The sequence below is a fragment of the Apus apus genome, chromosome 5 (genome assembly GCF_020740795.1).
Source record: "Apus apus isolate bApuApu2 chromosome 5, bApuApu2.pri.cur, whole genome shotgun sequence".
NCBI classification, from domain to species: domain Eukaryota; kingdom Metazoa; phylum Chordata; class Aves; order Apodiformes; family Apodidae; genus Apus; species Apus apus.
Window position 1 is genome coordinate 2,150,422 of NC_067286.1, and position 20,066 is coordinate 2,170,487.

Below are 20,066 nucleotides of genomic sequence, written 5' to 3' on the forward strand. Positions count from 1 at the left end.
GATGGGGCTTGGAGCAACCTGGGCTGGTGGGAGGTGTCCCTGCCCATGCAGATGCAAAAAATCTCTGTGCATTGGGTAAATTCCAAGAGACACTCAGCACCCACTGGTAAAGCTCCCTACTGTGTCATTTCATCGGATTTTCAGCAACAAGAAATGAATGATTATAGAAGCCTCTTCATCTTTCAATGCTTCAACAGGGGGTTTGTGGAGCAATCTGAGAGATTTTCAGCCTGAGGAATATCTCTGATGTATTTAGCCATTTGGGCTCTAAGACTGGTGATAACTGAAGAAAAATTAGGCTCCAATGTTCAAGTGGAAAAGACTTCCCATGTCCAGGCTGAGCTGAACAAATGCCATGATAACATACTTATTTCCACAGCTTGTGTGGAAATCCCACCTCTCTGGGCAACCTGTCAAGTTATTTAATGGGGAATGCAAAGCCTGCTGCGGGTAAAACATTTAAATGCTGCAATTTGGAGTGGTTTCTTGTCTGCTTCATCTTCAATTGGATCAGGTTGGCCAGAGGCCGACTCAACCTGACCTTGAATGTTTCCAAGGATGAGGCTTCCACCGGCAACCTGTGCCAGTGTTTCACCAGCTATTACCTGACAGTCACTCTTGCTGAACAAAGAGATTTTGTTGAGCTTGAAATGTTTCACCTGCAACACCTGGAGCTCGACACACTTTCACTCAAGGTTTCTGTGGGCTAGCAGATGGGTTGGAAGCTGGTGGTTCTGTGGTGTGTGGCTCAGGAGATGGTGTTGCCCTTAAGATGTAACATAAGATGTAACAAACATTTTGTTTGTTTGAATGGTACTCATCTCAGTCTGTTTACTTTCCACCTCAATGTACCACTACCTTTCTGACCTCAGTCCTACTGGATTCTAACCATTCATTAGAATCACCTCATAGGGGCTGATGATACGAGCAGGTTTGTGTTTGTCCTGTCAGTGCTACTCCAACACGAACTCTTGTTCCTTTGGGAAACAGAAGACTACAAGGCAACTGCAAGGAATCTGATGCTGGAAATGGTACCCTCATCCTCCAGGGGTGTCCGTGGCCTAACAGGCCATAGCCACGTGAAGATTTGGTGGCTCAAGTGCCCCAGCTGAACATGACTTACTCCTCTGCTTCAGGAAAGCAAATCAAGATGCTTGACGCCTTAATATTCTTTAAAAGCAGAGTTCCACGTGCACGTCCGTGCCTCAGACTGCCTGAGACGTCGGCAAGCTGGGCTCCCGCCTGTGCCCTCACCACAGGAACGAGACCCCACCTGGGATGCTGCAGGATAACGGGAACACCCGCCCGGGATTGGAAGGCGGGTCACACACACACACACCGGCGCGGTGAGGCCTGCGCTGTGCGCCGCGGCGAAGCCTCAGGGCCCGGAGACCTGAGGCGGCGAGAGACCTGAGGCGACGGGGCCTCCACCCGCGCCTCCACCCCTGACGCCACCCGTTTAACGGCGCCGGGGGGCGGCCGCAGACGCCGGTTGCTCCGGGGGATTCCGCAGCCTGCGGGGCGCGGAGGCAGGCCCCGAGGCCCGGCGGGAGGCCCCGAGGCCCGGCGGCAGGCCCCGAGGCCCGGCGGCAGGCCCCGAGGCCCGGCGGGGAGCGCGGCGGGCGGAGCAGCCGGGCCTCCCGGGCACCGGCGGGCACCAGAGGGCGCTCCGGGCCGCTCTCCCGCCCCGTCCCTTCCCTCCCTTCCCCGCCCCGGCTGACAACGGCGCGGCGCGAGGGGCGGGCGCGTCGCCGGCAGCGGAGCCGCGGGGAGGCCGGGCAAGATGGCGGCTCCCCCGGACATGGAGCCGTCGGCCCTGCGCTTAGAGCTGCTGCCCACCGACCCGCTGCTGCTCATCCTCAGCTTCCTCGACTGCCGGGATCTGATGAGGTACGGGGGGCCCGGGGTACCCCCCCTCCACACACACACCCGGGGTTCCGCCGTGAGCCGCGGCTGCTAAGGGAAGGAGGAGAGGGGCCGAGCCCGGCCTCGGTTGGGGGTGGCGGAGGCGGGGCGGGGGAGAGCGGCTCCCCCCGGGGCGGAGGGGCCCGGCGGGAGGCCTGGCGGGCGGTTCGGGGCCGCGGCCGGGCTGAGCGGCGGGGAAGGGGCGGGAGGAGGCGGCGGTTGGGGCTGTGGGAGCCGGGGGGGAAGCGCCGTGAGGAGGCGGGCTGCCCGGGAAGGGAGCTGCCGGCAGCTCGGGCTTGCACAACTTTTCCGTGGCAGGGTCGGGGCAGCGCGCTGGGAGGGCTGCAACAGGCGGGTAAAGCACTGCCAGAGCGCTCGCCACTTGGGTAGGAGGAGGGTTTGGTTTGTTTTGGAGGAGCTGCTGTGTGGGGGACGTCTCCTAAAGCGCTCTTCCCTGGGGAGGACCTCTCCTAAAACACCCTTCCCTGGGGAGGACCTCTCCTAAAACACCCTTCCCTGTGGAGGACCTCTCCTAAAACACCCTTCCCTGTGGAGGACCTCTCCTAAAACACCCTTCCCTGTGGAGGACGTCTCCTAAAACACCCTTCCCTGTGGAGGACGTCTCCTAAAACACCCTTCCCTGTGGAGGACGTCTCCTAAAACACCCTTCCCTGTGGAGGACGTCTCCTAAAACACCCTTCCCTGTGGAGGACGTCTCCTAAAACACCCTTCCCTGTGGAGGACCTCTCCTAAAACACCCTTCCCTGTGGAGGACCTCTCCTAAAACACCCTTCCCTGTGGAGGACCTCTCCTAAAACACCCTTCCCTGTGGCGGACCTCTCCTAAAACACCCTTCCCTGTGGCGGACCTCTCCTAAAACACCCTTCCCTGTGGCGGACCTCTCCTAAAACACCCTTCCCTGTGGCGGACCTCTCCTAAAACACCCTTCCCTGTGGCGGACCTCTCCTAAAACACCCTTCCCTTCCAGAAACAGCGGGGGTTTTCATCTTTTTAAGCAAAAGGGAATATTCCTTTTCCCCCCCCCCTCTGTTCCATTATATGTTGGGGTGTTCTGGTTTTTGTTTTGGTATGTTGGGGGTTTTTTTAGCTACATTGCAATTTAGAGACGAACCAATAACTGAGTTTATTAAATCAGCAGTTCTCTGAAACTTGCGTTATCTTTGGGTAAACAAAGGGCCATCTCGTAGCTAGTAAATATATTCAGTTATTTGGATCAGCTGTTGTGTGAGAGAGACCCAAGCGAAATGAAGTAGGACTTTTCAGGCAGAAAAGCATGAATGAAAGCTGCAGGCTCCTTTTATATGATTTATGGGATGGTTGGAGAGTTAAGACTCCTACAGTAAACACCAGAGTGTGTTTCTAGCTAAATCCATACCAGGGAGGTACAAGCACTGGCAGTGGTTGAAATCACAGTATTTAAGCAAAGAGGGAGGAACCTGTGTGAATAAAATAAGGTATTCAAATGGCTTTTGCTCGGTGTTTTTCTCCCTAAAAAATACTAGTCAAGAAAACTACAAACATCAAGGGGAATTATTTTGGGATAACAGAAAAAAAGAGATCAAGCATAAGCAGAACTTAGAACAATTGTTAAAAGTGCAGTCTGGATAATTTAGTAGTAGTTGATGGTGTGGTAAAGGCACTGCCTATTTTTGTTCTGTATTTAAGAAAATTAGGTGGGTTTTGCTGTGCCAGGACAGTTAAATACTGTGCACGTTTCTTTTTTATAAGGTCAGGAATGGTGTTTTTGCATAACTGGCTGTTTGTAATACTCAAAGTGTTAATTGTTGACATCTCTAGGTTGTTTGCATTTGTTTTAGTGACATATATATACCCTGACCAGTACAAACACTGCAGTTTCCCCAGTATTCCACAGGCTGCTTAGTCTGCTCGTGGCTGTGAAATAATGAAAAAGCTGACAGGTGACCAGTTATTTATGTAATTAATAAGAAAGGCTTTAATTGCATCTTTATCATGTTTGAAGTCTCATGTTCTGTGATGCCATGGTGACTTCTTTCCTGAAAGAAATTGCAGGCTTGGTTGAAAAACACCAATATAATAGATTTCTGCAAGGGCTTTGACTTTGGGACCTTTATTTCAGGATGGAACTACATCCATTTACACTGTTGGTCTTTCTTACTTACCAATTTCTGAACTACACTGAAAAAACCCCACAAAGCAGTAACTGGAAGTTTAAGTTGGGTAACCTCATTTGTGGTATTTAGATGTTAATCTCAGCCATTAAAACACACATTAACTCTTAGAACAATCTATCAGAGGAAGAGTTGTTGCCACATCTAAATTCGTGGCATCTTTGGGAAGTTTCTTTAAAGCATAACTGATAATTCAACTCAAGCACAGAAGAGAAAAGGATTATTGTCTAGTGGTCAGGTTACATTAAATGAGGCAATAATTTCTTTTAAATTCTATGTATCTTTGAATCACACAATCATTCCCTATATGCTTCTTCAGCTCTGCACATTGCTTGTGCTTTGCTACCCATTCTTTTTCATATAAATATACTGAAATATCTTGCTGTCAATACCAGTTATACATTCCTGGAAGGCTTTACGACTGTAAAAGTAAATATGGGAAAAGCTGGTATTTGGTGGCACCTCCATCACTGCTTTTAAAGGGCAAGTTAGCAGGCATATAGGTTAACTTTTGCTGTCTCCTTGCATCAAGCCAGGATTGACTTAAATGATTTCTCAGGACAGTTTTGGACCTATAGCCTACAAGTCTTAATACAGCATTTAGAATAGTGCTGCACAGTGCTGGATATGGTTCTTTTAACTTCCCAAAATAGCAATGTTACCTGCAGTGCAGTGGCAAGAGCTTATATATATGGTCTTCATTAGAGCGAGCTTGTAGTACTTATTTCCAGACCTTTCATCCTTTGTATTTTTCCTCTGTCTGTTTCTGGTCATGAAATTGCTATTTAAAACAACTTAAAGTGGAAAGTAACTTTGTCATACTCAAACTGTATAGTTTCTGTAGCTTACTGATTCAGCTTTCAGTAGTGTGGAAAAGGCAGAGGCTGACAATCCAGATAAAGTGGTTTAAATCATAATAACTAGTCTGTGCTACTGGAATGCTTACTGCTGGTGGAGTCATGCTGGAATCTTTAAGACAGTGTTTACCATGGGGCAGGTCTAGAGGATGACCTGCTTTACAAAATTACTTAATTGCTGACAGTTCTCAAACTCTGTAGAAAAGTAGTTCACAGTTCATACAGCTGTCATAATGGCATTTAACCATTGTAAGCTCAAGTCTAAAAAGGAGAGCTAGCTGGCTTTAAAACTCTGCATCTGTTTCATGAGAATGCAATGCACTGGTTGGTATTTATCCCTGTTTATTTTGCTACTCTTTCGCAATCAAATGTGATGATTTTGTATTTATAGTTGCTGCTGTTTAAGTCGAAGATTAAATCAGCTAGCAAACCATGATCCATTGTGGAAAAGACACTGCAAGAAATACTGGCTCATTTCAGAGTAAGTGTGGTTGTTTCAAGTGGGTTTTTCTCTGAAAATAAGGCTTGTTACTGTGCTGTCTGTGTCCACGTTACTTCTAGTAACTCAGAGTTTGAATTGGTATTTACCAGCTTCAAATTGATGAAAGGTCAGAGGTATCAAAATGTTGATTTCCTAAAAAAGCTTCATGAATGTACAAGTGTTGAAAAGCTTTATGGATGGTTAGAGAAGTGGTGCCCTATTAGTGCTTAGGCTGCATGAGAAGAAGTCAAGCTTTTTAGGCTGACATTTAAATTTATTTTCTAAATTCCCACTTAGCGAGGAAAAAAGGCAGCGAAGTCAGAGCTGGAAAGCCATCTTCATCAGTACCTACTCTGACTTTGGAAGATACATCCGGTACTATGCTACACTGAAAAAAGCCTGGGGTGACCTGGTGAAATACCTGGGACAGCAGTGTCCTCGGATGATTGACTCTTTGAAAGGTATGAGGTAGCCTGCTTTCTCCAGTGGGTTGGCTGAGGTGACCTGGTCATGCTAGGTGTGTGCCTCAAGTAGTGGAGCCCTGACAGGTAGATGTGCTTTCCTTCCCCTCCAGTAAATAAGTAACTAGTGCCCAGTTCCTAGTGATGCATAGATTCTCTGAAGATTTCTTATCAGAGAGATCAAGATTATTTTTTTTCCTAGTCACTATTCTGTCCTCTTTTATCTCTGGATAATCAGGAAATGGATACACTTTTTGCTGCTTTTGTCTTTGGTTGCTGTGACTGATTTTTTATTATTATTATTATTATTATTATTATTATTATTATTATTATTATTATTATTATTATTTAGTTTAATAATCCCATGACTACAAGGGTTGTAGCTCATTTCACTTTATAAATACTTTCTGCTTAAGTCAATCACATTGAGATTCTGTTGGATGGGAATTGGTGCTGTATGAAGTAACCAGTTCATGTAATCAGCTTCCTTTCAAATGGATGTAGTATTCTTTCTGTGCCACCTAGCTCACAACAAAGTCACCAAATACTGACTTGAGTCCATGTCTGTTTGATCAAGGCACTTAGAAATTTCACACTTTGTATCTGAAATACTTGATATTTAGTGATTCTGGCCACTAATATGAATTCAATCAGTGGAGGATTCCTGAGATCATTCTAGTGGACAGCTGCATCCCAAAGTTGAACTGAATTTATCTCGCTTTTGCGTGTCTGTTAGTTCACTTTCTCTGAATTATAAGTGACAAAATACTTTGAAAGGTGTATTCCTTTCGTAATAACATAAGAGATCCATATTGGTAAGGTTTCTGGAGCTACTTAAAATTCTCTTTGGCAGTGGAAGACACGCCATTATGTCTAGAATGTAGTTTTTGCCTTATTTCTAGCCATACAGCTCTGATGAAACGATGTGAAATTAAATGTTAAAGGAGGGGTCTTGACACAAATTTTAAGATTCACTTTTGTCAGGAACAGCAAACTGGGCATGATTCCCCCTCCAAAACTGCTACCTCATACTCTTTCTCTTGGTGCACAGATGGTGTGCAGGAGGAAGATCTAGATGCTGTGGAAGCACAAATAGGTTGCAAGCTCCCTGATGACTATCGATGTTCATTTCGTCTTCACAATGGACAGAAGCTAGTTGTTCCTGGGTAAGGAGTGAAAGTTATTAATTCCTTTTGTATTTCTTGGATACTTTATTTATTAAAAAGATAAAATGTCTGCTGAACAGGATAGATGAAGCATTAAATGTGTAGTAACTGACTGTTTTAAGCAACCCTTCTAGAACTGGTTATCTTCTAGTTTCATTATTTAAATCACTTTCTTTCTTTAAAATGGTTAGGGAATAACTTTCAAAACAGGGAGCAACTTTAAGTAGAATCAAAATGACAGTTCTGCAAATCAAGTCTTATCCAAAGTTTTTAAAGTTTTGTGTGATTTCAGCAATTAAAAAACTCCTTTTACATCCAGGTTAGAAGGCATATGTCCTCCAGCTATAGAAAAAATTTGCACATTAGCACTTAATGAAGTGCCACAAACACTGGCAAAAGGTGGAAAGCAAGGACAAATCATTGCAGTGTCTGTAGGGGGCAATGCATTCATGTTGCTTTGCCAAAGACTTCCCCAGTAAAGGAGGTGCAGCATCTTCCAATTCTAGTGTTGTCTGGGCAGAAGAGATATAAGAAAGTTTTATGCAACCATAAGGATGACTTCCAGTTCTATTTCTTTTCTAGGAGAGACTTGTATTTAGAGAGGGGATAAGTGCCCTAGTTCTGTAGACTTTAAACAGATCTCTGCAGCCTGTGTCCTTCCTACTCTTCCTGCTCCTTTTTAACTACCACAAAGCCTCTACTGTGATGATGCGCCTGTGGCAGGGCTGCAGGAGCAGATATATGCCTTTGGGCACATCTTTCAGATTGAACAGCTCCCAGTGGGCTGTGGTCCATGGCTGTGCCTTGAAGAAGGTCTGAGCCTACCACACAGGTTGACAAACCTTGTTGGTGGAGCACTGGCTGGGGAGCTAGTTAGGTCTGACACGTGACTCTGGAGCAAGAGGAGCTGCTGCACTGTGAGTGGAAGGGGTTGGGAACAGGCTTTCTTTCTTGTGGGAGGTGAATGCTGGAAAGATCAGGTGTAGGTAATGGAAGCGTATGCAGCAAGTTGTTGGATTGTTAGGTCAGGAATGGGGGTGAGTTAGGACTAGTCATTGTTAGATGCTTCAGGTTTCTGTGTTTGGATATTAGCATCACTTTTTAACCTGAAGAGCATGCTAATTCCAGGCAAGACTGCGTAAGGAAAAAGAGGAATGGAACCTGTTGCCCAGGTTGGGAGCAATTTGTATCACGCTGACGTGTGGCAGCTTGCAACTGAGTCACTGCTTTCCTAACACCAGTAAAAGCTTAGCATCTGCAAGAGTTCACACCTGGGAGCAGCAGTGAAAGGCAGATTAGAGAGGTGTATGGGTGGGGAGGTCTGCATCACAGCTTTGTGTGCTCCTCCTGTTGCTGGGTGCACTCCTGTAGTACATGCCCTTGTTGTTGATTACTTTGATCATCTGATCCCTTTCTGTCATTCTTCCATTGTCTGTCCCCTATGACACTGAGTGTAGGGTTTTTGTTCTAGCTTCTGATGTTCACCTGCGTTCCTAATCTGTTACTACTTCAGATTAGTCCTACTTTTTTTCAAGTGTGTATGTTTGTTTCTCATGTGTAGAGAGGCTCTTTTTACTGTCTTCAATGTCCTTGTTGTCAAAACCAAACAAATCCCTTCCTTTACTGGGATGCTTACAAAAAGCTAGAGGAAAATATTAGAAAGACAGTTGATGGCCTTGCCATGTCATACTAATAAATATTGTTTCATTCTTTCCATGTGTGTCTGGTTGCTCGTGTCTGTCTGCCTTAGTTTTTATACTGATATTATAATCACTCTGACTCAATAGTTGTTTTGCTTGTTTATTTCTCCAAAACACAGAGCACTTTACTCACTGCTGTCTTGATCAATGACTGTTACTGCAGCAGCATGATATTCTAACTGAGAAATCATGGATGCTTTGATAGTATTGAAATGAGCTTGCACAAAACTTGAGATACAGAGCACTGGCAATTAGTATGATGCTATAGGAAGCTGTCAGCTTCTCTGAAGTAGTTGCAGATGTGATGAGATAGTTTAAAAAAGAGCTTTGGGATGCACAAAGCATACAAGGAAGTGTTTGTCTTGGAACCATCAAGCCTGCCTTTGTGAAGGTTGGTGTTGGGAACTAAGAACCTAGTTCAGCACCTGGATGTTAGTCTAAGAAGTATCTAGAGCATTCATAGAATCAATGCTTAGGATAGATTAAAAGCTAGCTTTGCACTGTGAGTGGTACCTCCTGTTTTTCTTTCCTTTTTTTGCTGTTGCCTGTGAAGTTTGATGGGAAGCATGGCACTGTCGAACCACTACCGCTCGGAAGACTTGCTGGATATCGAAACGGCGGCGGGAGGTTTTCAGCAGAGGCTGGGTCTGAAACAGTGCCTTCCTCTCACCTTTTGCATTCATACTGGCCTGAGTCAATACATGGCCCTGGAGAGTGTGGAGGGACGAAATAAATATGAGATCTTCTACCAATGTCCAGTAAGGAAGATATGTTTATATTTGTGAATGTACTTTCTGATGGTTGGTGGGGTCCCTCTGCGTGTTCAGATACCTGAAATACTTTATATAGCAGAAAGTGAATACTAAGAGATGATATTAGTTTGTTACTTGCCCTTGAATTGCTATCTGGTTTTCATCAGAACCCACAAGTGAAATGGTTAATAAGTGAAAGAAATGTACACGGCTGTAGTGATTTCTATAGGTTGGTGATAATGGACAACATTCATCCTTATTGGAAAATATTAATTTGTTCAAATTGTGCCAAGTATATACTCTTGTCCGTGTTTCTGTAAGGAAGAAAAGCTTCCCCGTTATGGAAGATGAGCATCTCTATATGTCTCCTCCCCAAGATGTGCTAAATGTAAACATACTACAGTAAATTATACCCTCTGGTTTGTAAGCAAAACTTACTTTCCGGTGAAAGAACAAATGGCTCTCAAATAGCTCCTATGTAGAACAAAATTGCTTTTCATAATTCTTCCAGTATTTTAAGGTAGGTGTATTATTGCTAGTGAAGCTTAAGGATACTATACCTAAGAAGATTTTAGCCCTCTTTCTCCTTACCCATGCCCTGGCAACCTCCCCACCCTAAAAAGAAAGTGGGGTGAGTAAAGGGTGTTTTTTGTAAAACAAGGGGGGATGTTCATCCTGATATGGGGTTCCTGGCTATTTTCAAAGCATGTAGCAATGAGATTTCTAGGGAATGCTTTGATAATAAATCACCTGAAGAATGTTAAGATTCCTCTTTGTATTATGCCAAGTATTTAAGCCTTCCAGATAATGCTTGGGAACTTGGAAAGTTACTAACACTCTTATATTGTGACAGGCATGCGTGTTTCATATATTTGAATATCAGACTGGGGGTATAATGATTTACTAAGCAGCCAGATTTTTTAGGTTTAGTGAGTACAGGGAAAGTATTCCCTATGTTATATTTCAGCTGTTGAATTTGAACCTTGGAAGTCCCATGCTCCCCATCTAATACATCCATAACCTGCTTTCCCTTCTAGGACCAAATGGCTCGCAATCCATCTGCTATTGATATGTTCATTACAGGTAACACTTTACATATCCTGCAAAATGTTCTAATTGCACTGTCTAGAAAATGCTTGTCAGTATGACCTGAACAAAATGAGTGTTGAGAATTTTCTATGCTACTTGTAAGGCTCTAACCTACTTGAAAACATCAGCAGCTACTTGAAAAGAGATGCAGTTTTTCTCTACCAAAGCTTGCCCTTCTGTGTGTCTTGTATACAAATCATTCAGTGCACTAACCTGTCTAACAAGAGGAGCAAATCCTTTAAGTTAGCCATGATGTTAATGATGTAAGCAGACATTAAATACAACACACAAGTGGACAGAAATATTTTTTTTTCCCCAGTAGTGTTTGCAACCTAATTAATTAAATCTAATAAAGTGTAAACATAGCTGCAAAAGGAAACCTGGATTTCTGATTTGTCTGGTTGCTTTGTTCAAACGAGTGAGGAGGGAAGGGGCAAACTGTCAGTTTGGTTATGTGGTAATCTGTTGTGATCATCTGTCTGGCAGGTACATTGACTGGAATAGTGTTCTGAATATCTCTTTTTGTTAATCCACTGAAACCTGGTAATTGTGTCTATATCTAAATTAATTCCTTTCACTCAGTGGGAAGGCAGGTGTGTAATAATTGGCACCAATATTGGCACCAAAATTTAGCCCTGCACATGTCTTATGAAATATGTATTAATATTACAGTACAAAACCAAAGTAGGTGGTTGCTGGTTTGGGTTGTAGATGGTCAAACTCTTAGCCATGCTAATTTCAGGAAACCTTTCTATGCACTGGTTGATGGTATGAATTGATGTCAGTGTGAAGTAGTCAGCCTGTCACCCATTTTACAAAGGTCAGTGCAGAATGTGTCGTGTGCTTTAATCACAGGAAAGATCCAGCAAAAGCTCAAGAGTTTGGTTACTTGCTTCTCTCCACCTGAGGAGGATGAAATACTTCAGAGCTGTGGTGAATTAGTGTAGCTGCTTTCATGGAATTAAGTCAGTGGTGAGGAGATCTGGCAACATACTGAAATATATTCCACTTGGCTGAAAGGGTTAATTTTGGCTTACTGGAGTGAAGGGGAAGTTTCATAGACAGCATTTTTCTTGTCATTTTCAACGTGGCAGGGTAAATGGGTCCAGTTTCTCCGTTCAGAGTTACTTTCTACAAGGTTTGCATTTTGTGGATTAGTCGTAAAAAGGAGGATAATAATCTTGGAGTTCCTTAGACTTTCAGAAGATCAAAGGACAGTGCACACAGCTCTTGCTCAAAGGAAGAAGTGTTAAGTACACTTAATCTAACAGGAGTGGTAGCACTAGATAACGTCAGTGAAGGTGAGGATAATGACTTCCTAGTATTTCAGCTTAAACCCAGTTTTGTATCAGTAATATTGACAAATAATTGAAGAACTCTCTACTTTTCCATTGAACTTTAAATTGCAGTGCTTAGAAGATTTATGACTAAGAAATTATTTTACAGAGATCAATGTCTCTCGTATGAAATTCTCTGCTTTGAGAGTTAAACGTGACAGCTTGACTGCCTACTTAGAAATCAAGCTATTCCTAATTGATGTCTGTAGGTGTATGAAAAGCTGTTCTCAGACAATGTCTCTTGGTGTATGAAAGTTACAGGTTCTTTTGGCTGACATAGAGCCTTAGTCTTCTGGGTTTGTAGCAGGAGTGTGGAGTATGTCTATGACTTACTCCAGTTTTTAAAGAGAGGGAAATTCTGCAATTTGCTGGCATGTTTATGAGAAATTCTGTTTTATGTGGAAACCTGGAAATCAAAACTAAGTCCAGAAATCCACCAGTGGTCTTGCATGCTTCTTGGAGGTAGAATAGCTGGAAATAACTATACATGTAGTAGAGGCCACTACACTTTTCTGCTATGACTGGGAAAGAAGAAGAGTCAGGAGCAGGAAACCAGATGATGAGAGACATCAGCATTTGAAGACCATGGTTATAATTCTTTCTTTGCTGTGTCATTTCTGGAGTATGCATTCTTAACTTTTAGTTCTTGGTTTGTTTCTCCAAATGATCTTTGTTGGTAGAATGGACTGGAATATTGACTGACTCATTTAAGTAAGTCTGAGAGTTTATTATAAAAACATTCAAAGCTTCAAACTGTTTCCTTTAAGTATTTATTGTAATGCATTCAGTGCTAAATTTGCCTGTCTTTATGAATGCTTTTCTTCTTTGGCATCTAGGCACATCTTACTTGGAGTGGTTTACATCCTATGTAAACAAAGTTGTAACTGGTGGTTACCCCATCATCAGAGACCAGATTTTCAGGTATTGTGACTGGGATTTGTAACCTTGCTGCAGGGTTTTAATGCTTAATGCTGACCTCTTTCCAGGTAGTTACGGGTATCTGATACAAAAGCTCATGGTGATGAGAGGAGAAAGCATGTGGAGCTTACTGCAGATAAAACTGTAAAACAGAATGCTTAGAAAAACTTTTTTTAACCAGCAACTTCAGAGTTTGTAACTTTGCATTAGAGGGACTGGAGTTTTGCAGTATTGCTGATGTGAAGCTTAGCTAACAGTGCCATTTTTATTCTGCTTGCCATGAGTGTGCTACAGCTGCAGGACTGTCCTGAGTTGTTAAAAAAACAATTGTTTCAGGGAACTGTCTCTAAAATAACTCTATGGAATATGTAAATAAAGAGGACCTTCTGGTGTTTGAATCTTCATGCACTTCTTATTTCTTCTAGTTATTATCAAGACCCTTGGCTCTGTCAAACTGAGATGCTGTGGAACCAAGTTCCTGATCTGTAAACTAATTTGCTGTAGGAGTTGCTAGTTTTTGTTTTGTTAACAGCTTAATGACTCATTGAACAAATGTGTCTGCATTGACTTCAGATCAAATTATACACCCAGCTTGATACAAACACTAATGGAGGTACAAAAAGGTCCATAGCTGTGTGAGTTTAGGTGATGGGGAGGTATACATCATGAAGACACTGCATCCATCCTTTATTTAAATGCCAAACTACGAGTTAAGAAGTAGTTTTAACCTAGCACCAAAATGCTCTTCATAGTAATTAATTAATCACTTCATGTGTAGTTTTCTGTATTTCTGTACAGAGCTATTTGCAGAGTTAATGTTTTCCTTTCTGTAGGTATGTGCACGATAAAGAATGTGTTGCTACCACAGGAGATATTACTGTGTCTGTGTCCACTTCTTTTCTACCTGAACTCAGTTCTGTACATCCACCACATTATTTCTTCACTTACAGAATCAGGTAAAAATAACAACTGAATTAATTCTTATAGCACAGGAAAGACCTGTGTAATGTTGAAAGCATCAGTTGTTGCACATTTCTGCACAGCCTTAGTAAGCATACTCAAATTAATAGGATGTACTAAACATGGTGTACTTTTAAATTTAAAAATTACTCAAGTGTTACCTGGTCAGGTATGAAAAGCTCCAGTCAAGTTGGGAATTAGTAAAGTGAATGGAGGGGGGAGGGAAGGGGCTCGAAGGGGAAGAAGTTGTGAGTAATTTGTGATTTAGAAGGGTGTAAATAATAACAAATAGTGAAGCAGAAGCATGGGATGGATCCCACCCTGATTCAGTATACATATATTCAGTATATCCTAACAACTGATTCAGTATACTTTACCTTAGGGTTTTTTTCCCAAGGCAACTTTGAGAGAGATCCCAAGGACATGAAAGGATTTCTTAAAATGTATTAAAATAGTTACCTAACCATTAAGTACACTGTTTGGCTTCTAGGATTGAAATGTCCAAAGATGCTCTTCCTGAGAAGGCTTGTAAGCTGGACAGTCGATACTGGAGGATAACAAATGCCAAAGGTGATGTAGAAGAAGTTCAAGGTCCTGGAGTAGTTGGTAAGTAAAAGATTGGTTTTGGGAACCCAACAGAGAGTTTTTGTACTTAACCTACACGTTATGAAAGTTACATTATGAACCATTCATTCCTCATGGCGACACAGGGCAGTAGTTGTGTGGTTTGTATCAAAATAGTTCTGTTTCTTGAAAGGAAGAGATACATATCCATCTGTTTTGTCTTTAAAGCTGCTTTGCAAGGGATGTCCTGATAGTTAGCCCCTCTTGAGACAGCTCTTTAACATCAGCAGTTGCTGAGAATCATGTTTGCATGCACTGGAATGGAAAATGCTCTGCCGGAATATGTTGTGGAGTGCAAGTGGTTCAGCCAACAGCTAAATTGTAATTCTACTTCAGTCCTTACTATTGCCATCTAATATTTTACCTACAGGGGAGTTTCCAATTATCAGTCCAGGGAGAGTCTATGAGTATACCAGCTGTACTACGTTTTCCACAACATCTGGATATATGGAGGGGTACTACACCTTCCATTGCCTCTACTACAAGGATAGATTCTTTAATGTCACAATTCCCAGATTTCATATGGTGTGTCCAACATTTAAGGTGTCTACAGCGCGAATGGTAAGCAGAGATGTTTGGGGTTTTTTTCTGACCTCCTGTTTTCAGAAAACACTGGGATTAATTTTAATAGGACAGGGTAACTGTGTCTTTAAACTTCAATATCATAATTTTTCAGTTTTGATTGTTTTCTTGAAAATTGCTCTCTTTTCAACACCATTTATCAAAGAAAAAAGGTCTGAAAGTATCACTTAGTCTGAGACTTTGGGAATTTTCCATTATATTAATTATTTGCAGTTTCTGGAATACTTACTGATGAGAAAACACTATTATTTTAACACTAGCATAGCCCTTATTTGGTGGCTAATTCAGATAGGAATTGAAAGTTCTTGTGCAAGCAGCGAATCTTCCCTTAGGGGTAGACATCTACTCCTCCACTTTCTCTCATATTTCCAGGGATTTGAGACACTCATTCCCAGTAGCTCTAACAAGTGCCAGCAGATGTCATGCTTCTCTCAGGAACTGGCACCTCCTAATTCTTGTTCACAGTTATAGGAGTTGTAACCTCCTTCCATTCAGTTGACTGTAAAAATAATTTGCACTTTTTTTTTCCCCTCTGCTTTTGTTTAAAGGCAGTGAGGACTCTTAATAAGTCCTCACTTATAATAATGGATATTTACTGAGTTAAAGGTGAAGTAGTTTGGCAAAATGATCTCTATTGCAAATGAAGCTCTTTAATTGTAAGGAGCAGGTCTTAGGACACAAACAACGTCTGCTTCAGCTAACGGAGGCCATGAGGTAGACTGCAGATTTTTCAAGGCAGTTGTTAGTGCTTTCTTATAGCTGGAATAGAAGATGTTAACTCAATATGGATGTGTTTTGCATTAGGAAACAAATCATAATGAATACGCAGTGGATGAAGACGAAGATTCCACAGACACTGATGAGTATGAAGATCGACGCCGAGTGCTGGACATTCCTGCGCCTTCTGGACGCTGCCCACGTCACACCTGATGGGATTTATTTCTTTTTGCAAAACAAAATAAACTGTTTGCAGAAGCTGAACTCTTTGGGGCTAGTGCATAAGACTGTTTCTGACTGTTGTAAATGAATTTTCTGTTGCACATCAGGGCAACTAGCATGGATGTTGGTGCCAGGTCTAATATTCATCGGAGTATAACTTTTTTTTTCTGGTTTGGAAGTGAAGGGGTGGGTCAGGGAGGGAGCAGAGGGAAGAAGAGAAAGGTGTTTGGGCTTTTTTTCTGAAGTGCAAAACAGCTTGATAGGCCAAGGTAATCATATCTTACATTTTTTAACTCTTGCCTATTTATGATCATATTGCAAATACGGTGTGGGGAATTGTTTTTATACAAGCATTTAAAATTAGCAATAGACAAGGTGGCAAAAAAAAGTGTATACTATTGTCCTTTCTCATGAGTTTCTACAACTCCTGCTAAGAATGAAACTTGCAGTTTGGCCTCTGTATCCCATTTGGGTGAGATCAGGTGCTCTTATGCTCTGTTTTTTACTAACATAGAAGTACCAGAAAATTCTGGTCATCAGATGCATAAATTAGGAATGAAACTGGCCTTGTTTGTAGACAATCTGTCTTTCAGCTTAATTTTATTTTGGCGAGGTGACTCTTGATTGCATAATGCCTTTTGGAATGTAGTGTACATGCATACTCTGCCACTTGGTAACCAAGAAATTTCTCAAATCACTACAAAATGCAAATTTGTAAATATGTTTTGAGGTTTTCTTTGTAAGATGTTTGCTGTTCAGATTTTGACATAAGTGACAAATTTTATGTTGAAGTATCACATCCCCTGAAATCCTCTATGGAGTTTTGTAACAACACCTGAAGAGAAAGAAGAAAAAGAGAAGAGCCTGACAGAACACCAGATGACTAGAAACTTTATATTTAAAGACGTATGTTTACTTTATCACTTTTATTTTGTTTCCATTGTCATTAGTAAACAACCTTACTGCCTCCTTTGCTTTGAAGTGCTTACATGAGACTCTTTCTGCCAAGACCTGAGCAATAGTTGTGTGACTAGCATGGCTGTGCTCAGTTCCTCTTTTTGACATCCAGAATTGGTAGCTCCTATGAGGAAAAGCAGTGTATTGTGATTCCAACTGAATGTTTCCATTAGTGCCTAGTTCCAGCTCATAGAGAAAGTCTGCTTTTTTTTTTACAAGTCACAGTATCAGCTTCTCTGTGTGCTCATCTTTCTCTAGTGCCACACAGCATCTGGATCTTGCACAGTGGCACAAGGTGAAAAAAGCCACATTTGTCTTGTCCCTCACAGAAGTCTGAACAGCAGTGGGAATTGCTGGAGTGGTTTAAAACCCTTTCCATTTTGAGGATTCCTCAGCATTAACTGTGAGGGGAAAATGTGATGTTTGTGGCGTAATGCTTTGTCTTCACAGAAATTTAATCTTCTGTTAAAAGGATCAATGAAAAAAGATTTAGTGGATCTAGGACTTATTCCAATGCTCTAAATCTGTTGTGTGTTTTTAAAGATGGATAACTCTCATGATTCGAGGCTTGCATGATACTGTACCAGGATCTATCTGGGTGTTCTAGTTAAGTGATAGCACCAGAAGGACATAAGGCTCTACAGAAACATTCCTAACTCTTGGAGGTTTTACTCTGTTCTCAGGGAGTGGTTCTCTCTTGGGTTGTTAGAGGAACTGTAATTATTGCTTACTGTAGAAGCCAAGATAGAGGGCAAAGCTCTTCTGACGACTTCTGAGCGCTGTGATATGATGGGTTGAGGCCTCTGATCCAAGCACAACTGGTGGTACGGGATTCCTGCAAAGTGCCAGAAGGTGACCCTGTGGGGGGGTGACATGTTGCTGTTCTTGTACCAAACTCGTGTGTCTGCAACAGGAAGAAGGTTGTTCCATTGCTTCAGGCAGCTATTTTAGCACATGGCATATTGCCTAGAGTGCACCAGCTGCAGTGTTCATTATGTGCATTTGAAGTGGGGCTTGTGCCACTGGTGGTTCTCGCCCCACCCAAACCAGAAGCTTATGCCAGATTGGTACAAAAAGTGAAGTGGCTGTAACCTTGAGGAAAACAAGGAATCAATTGTGTTTGCCAGCACTGCTGGACTGTAGAAATCTTGCCTGAGAAAGCAGGAGAGAGCTGACTGTTGAGATCCTGCTTCAGAAGACAGCACTTCACCAGTGCTGTGACTGGGGCAGCAGCAGGTGTTGGGTAGGGCTACTGGGAGCTGCCAACACTGTATCCAACTGCTGGATGCTCCCTATGCTTGTTAGGATCTGTGAATGCACAGATGATGATCTATAACATATGTAAGTCCTCTTTGGCCACCACCCATCAGGTTCAGCCTCAACTTCTATCAGCTTCTGGCTCTCAGATCCTGACTGATACTGACACTTGGCTAGGACTTCTCCTGTCCAAGGTAAGATAAGCCTTGTTGAACATGTATGAATTCAGCACAGGGTTAAAAACCCAGCACATCCAATGCAAATCTGTAACTAAGCTAGTCGGTTTTTTTTGGGCAAGGCCTATGCCAACAGTCTCTAGTTGCACTGTAAGATTCCTTCAGCATTTTTGTGGGCTCTTGCTGACTGGACAGTCTCTTAGTGGAGAGAACCTTTGGCCACTATTTCCTTGCTGTGACTGCATCACAGAAGAGAAAAACAAGTTGTGAGCCAGTCAGTGGGGGGGGGGGGGGAACGCAAAAGCTGCCGAGCAAGTTGTTCCAGTGCTGGTCTGTTGTGATTTTTTTTTTTTTCCCCTGTAATTGTTTTAAAGTAATTTCTCGTCATCTGTGTGAAGAACTTGAGGTTGAAAATTCAGGCCCAGTAGGAAATACTGTTTATCTGTAACAATACAGATGGGTCCTCTGTAGGAGGAACTGGGAATAGATTTTAGGAGGGTAGCACAGGTAGATGTTCAGCTATGGCTGCAGGTAAATTCCTTGTTCCCAGGTCCTCACTGCAAAATTTTGAAAGTGAATTAATAAACTGAGGATTTTCTTTTATATCAAGTCCTAATAAGTTGCAAATAATAACACACAAGCATCTTACTTTCACATCTCTTTGCTTTTATTTATAGCTTAAATAGAGGTAAAATCTTATACATTGGTAAGATTATATGCTGAGCTGACTTATAATCAACTACTGTAGCACACCAACATAATAATCTGAGTTAAATTCAAAGTGGTTTAGGGTTTGCTTTAGGTTTAATGGATGACTTGGCTGTTGTGCTAACAAAAATTAATCCAGAATAGTTTTTAAAATACAAGTGGTAGTTACAGGTATTCCACATCATATTTAAGTCAGCGTTAAGGCTTTTTTTTTTCTAAATAGCATTGATCTAAATCTCTTAATATAATAAAAATCTCTTTTGGTGTCCTCAACACTTCTGTTGCTCTCCAATATTTTTGGCCATAAATCCTTCTTCCCCAGATGGAGCCCAATTCACTCCCTCAGCTTCTTGGACCGTAAACCACTCCTGGTGTCCTTGGAATGTGCAGGTATCTTGCTTATCTCAAATAATTATATTCCTAACACTAGGTTATATATATATATATTATATATATATATAACAAACCCAACAGTTTGTTTCTAACATTAGAATGCAAAAACACCACTACATTTCATTTCTAACACGATGAAGGGTAACGATTTCAAACTAAAAGAGGGGAAATTTAGGTTAGATGTTAGGAAGAAATTAATCCCTGTGAGGGTGGTGAGACCCTGGCCCAGGCTGCCCAGGGAAGCTGTGGCTGCCCCATCCCTGGCAGTGTTGAAGGGCAGGTTGGATGGGGCTTGGAGCAGCCTGGGCTGGTGGGAGGTGTCCCTGCCCATGGCAGGGGTTGGATCTAGATGGTCTTTGAGGTCATAGGATAGAATCATGGAACGCTAGGGTTGGAAGGGACCTCAAAGATCACCTGGATCCAACCCCCCTTAGACTGAGTCCCTTCACCGCAACCATCCTCTGAGAAGAGAGGTGGGCACGAAGCGCAGGTTTAGCTGCTGGGGGTGGAGATGAAAAGAGCAGCAACGGCTACACTTAACGAAGCGTGAGAGGAATCGTTCCTCTTATCCCCCAGCAAAAACGGGCAGAGCAGGTACCGGTTTTCCCGGAGCCTGTCGAAGCGCTGGGGGGG

The 20,066-nt window shown here is 42.4% G+C and overlaps 1 protein-coding gene across 1 annotated transcript; it reads left to right on the top strand.

Annotated features, from left to right (window-relative positions):
* Positions 1–1,710: 1,710 nt before the first annotated feature.
* Positions 1,711–16,909, top strand: FBXO3 (F-box protein 3). Its single transcript, XM_051620567.1, has 11 exons — positions 1,711–1,890; positions 5,325–5,414; positions 5,712–5,875; positions 6,927–7,041; positions 9,295–9,499; positions 10,531–10,576; positions 12,756–12,840; positions 13,671–13,793; positions 14,288–14,403; positions 14,792–14,982; positions 15,808–16,909. Exons 1-11 carry the CDS (start codon positions 1,784–1,786, stop codon positions 15,931–15,933), a joined length of 1,368 nt encoding a protein of 455 aa, XP_051476527.1. The 5' UTR covers positions 1,711–1,783; the 3' UTR covers positions 15,934–16,909.
* The last annotated feature ends 3,157 nt before the right edge of the window (positions 16,910–20,066 follow it).

Coding starts and splice junctions, on each gene's coding strand:
- FBXO3 (XM_051620567.1), top strand. CDS start 1,784: ATGGCGGCTCCCCCGGACATGGAGCCGTCGGCCCTGCGCTTAGAGCTG. Junction 1,891..5,324: donor GACTGCCGGGATCTGATGAG/GTACGGGGGGCC, acceptor TTGTATTTATAG/TTGCTGCTGTTTAAGTCGAA. Junction 10,577..12,755: donor TATTGATATGTTCATTACAG/GTAACACTTTAC, acceptor TTTGGCATCTAG/GCACATCTTACTTGGAGTGG.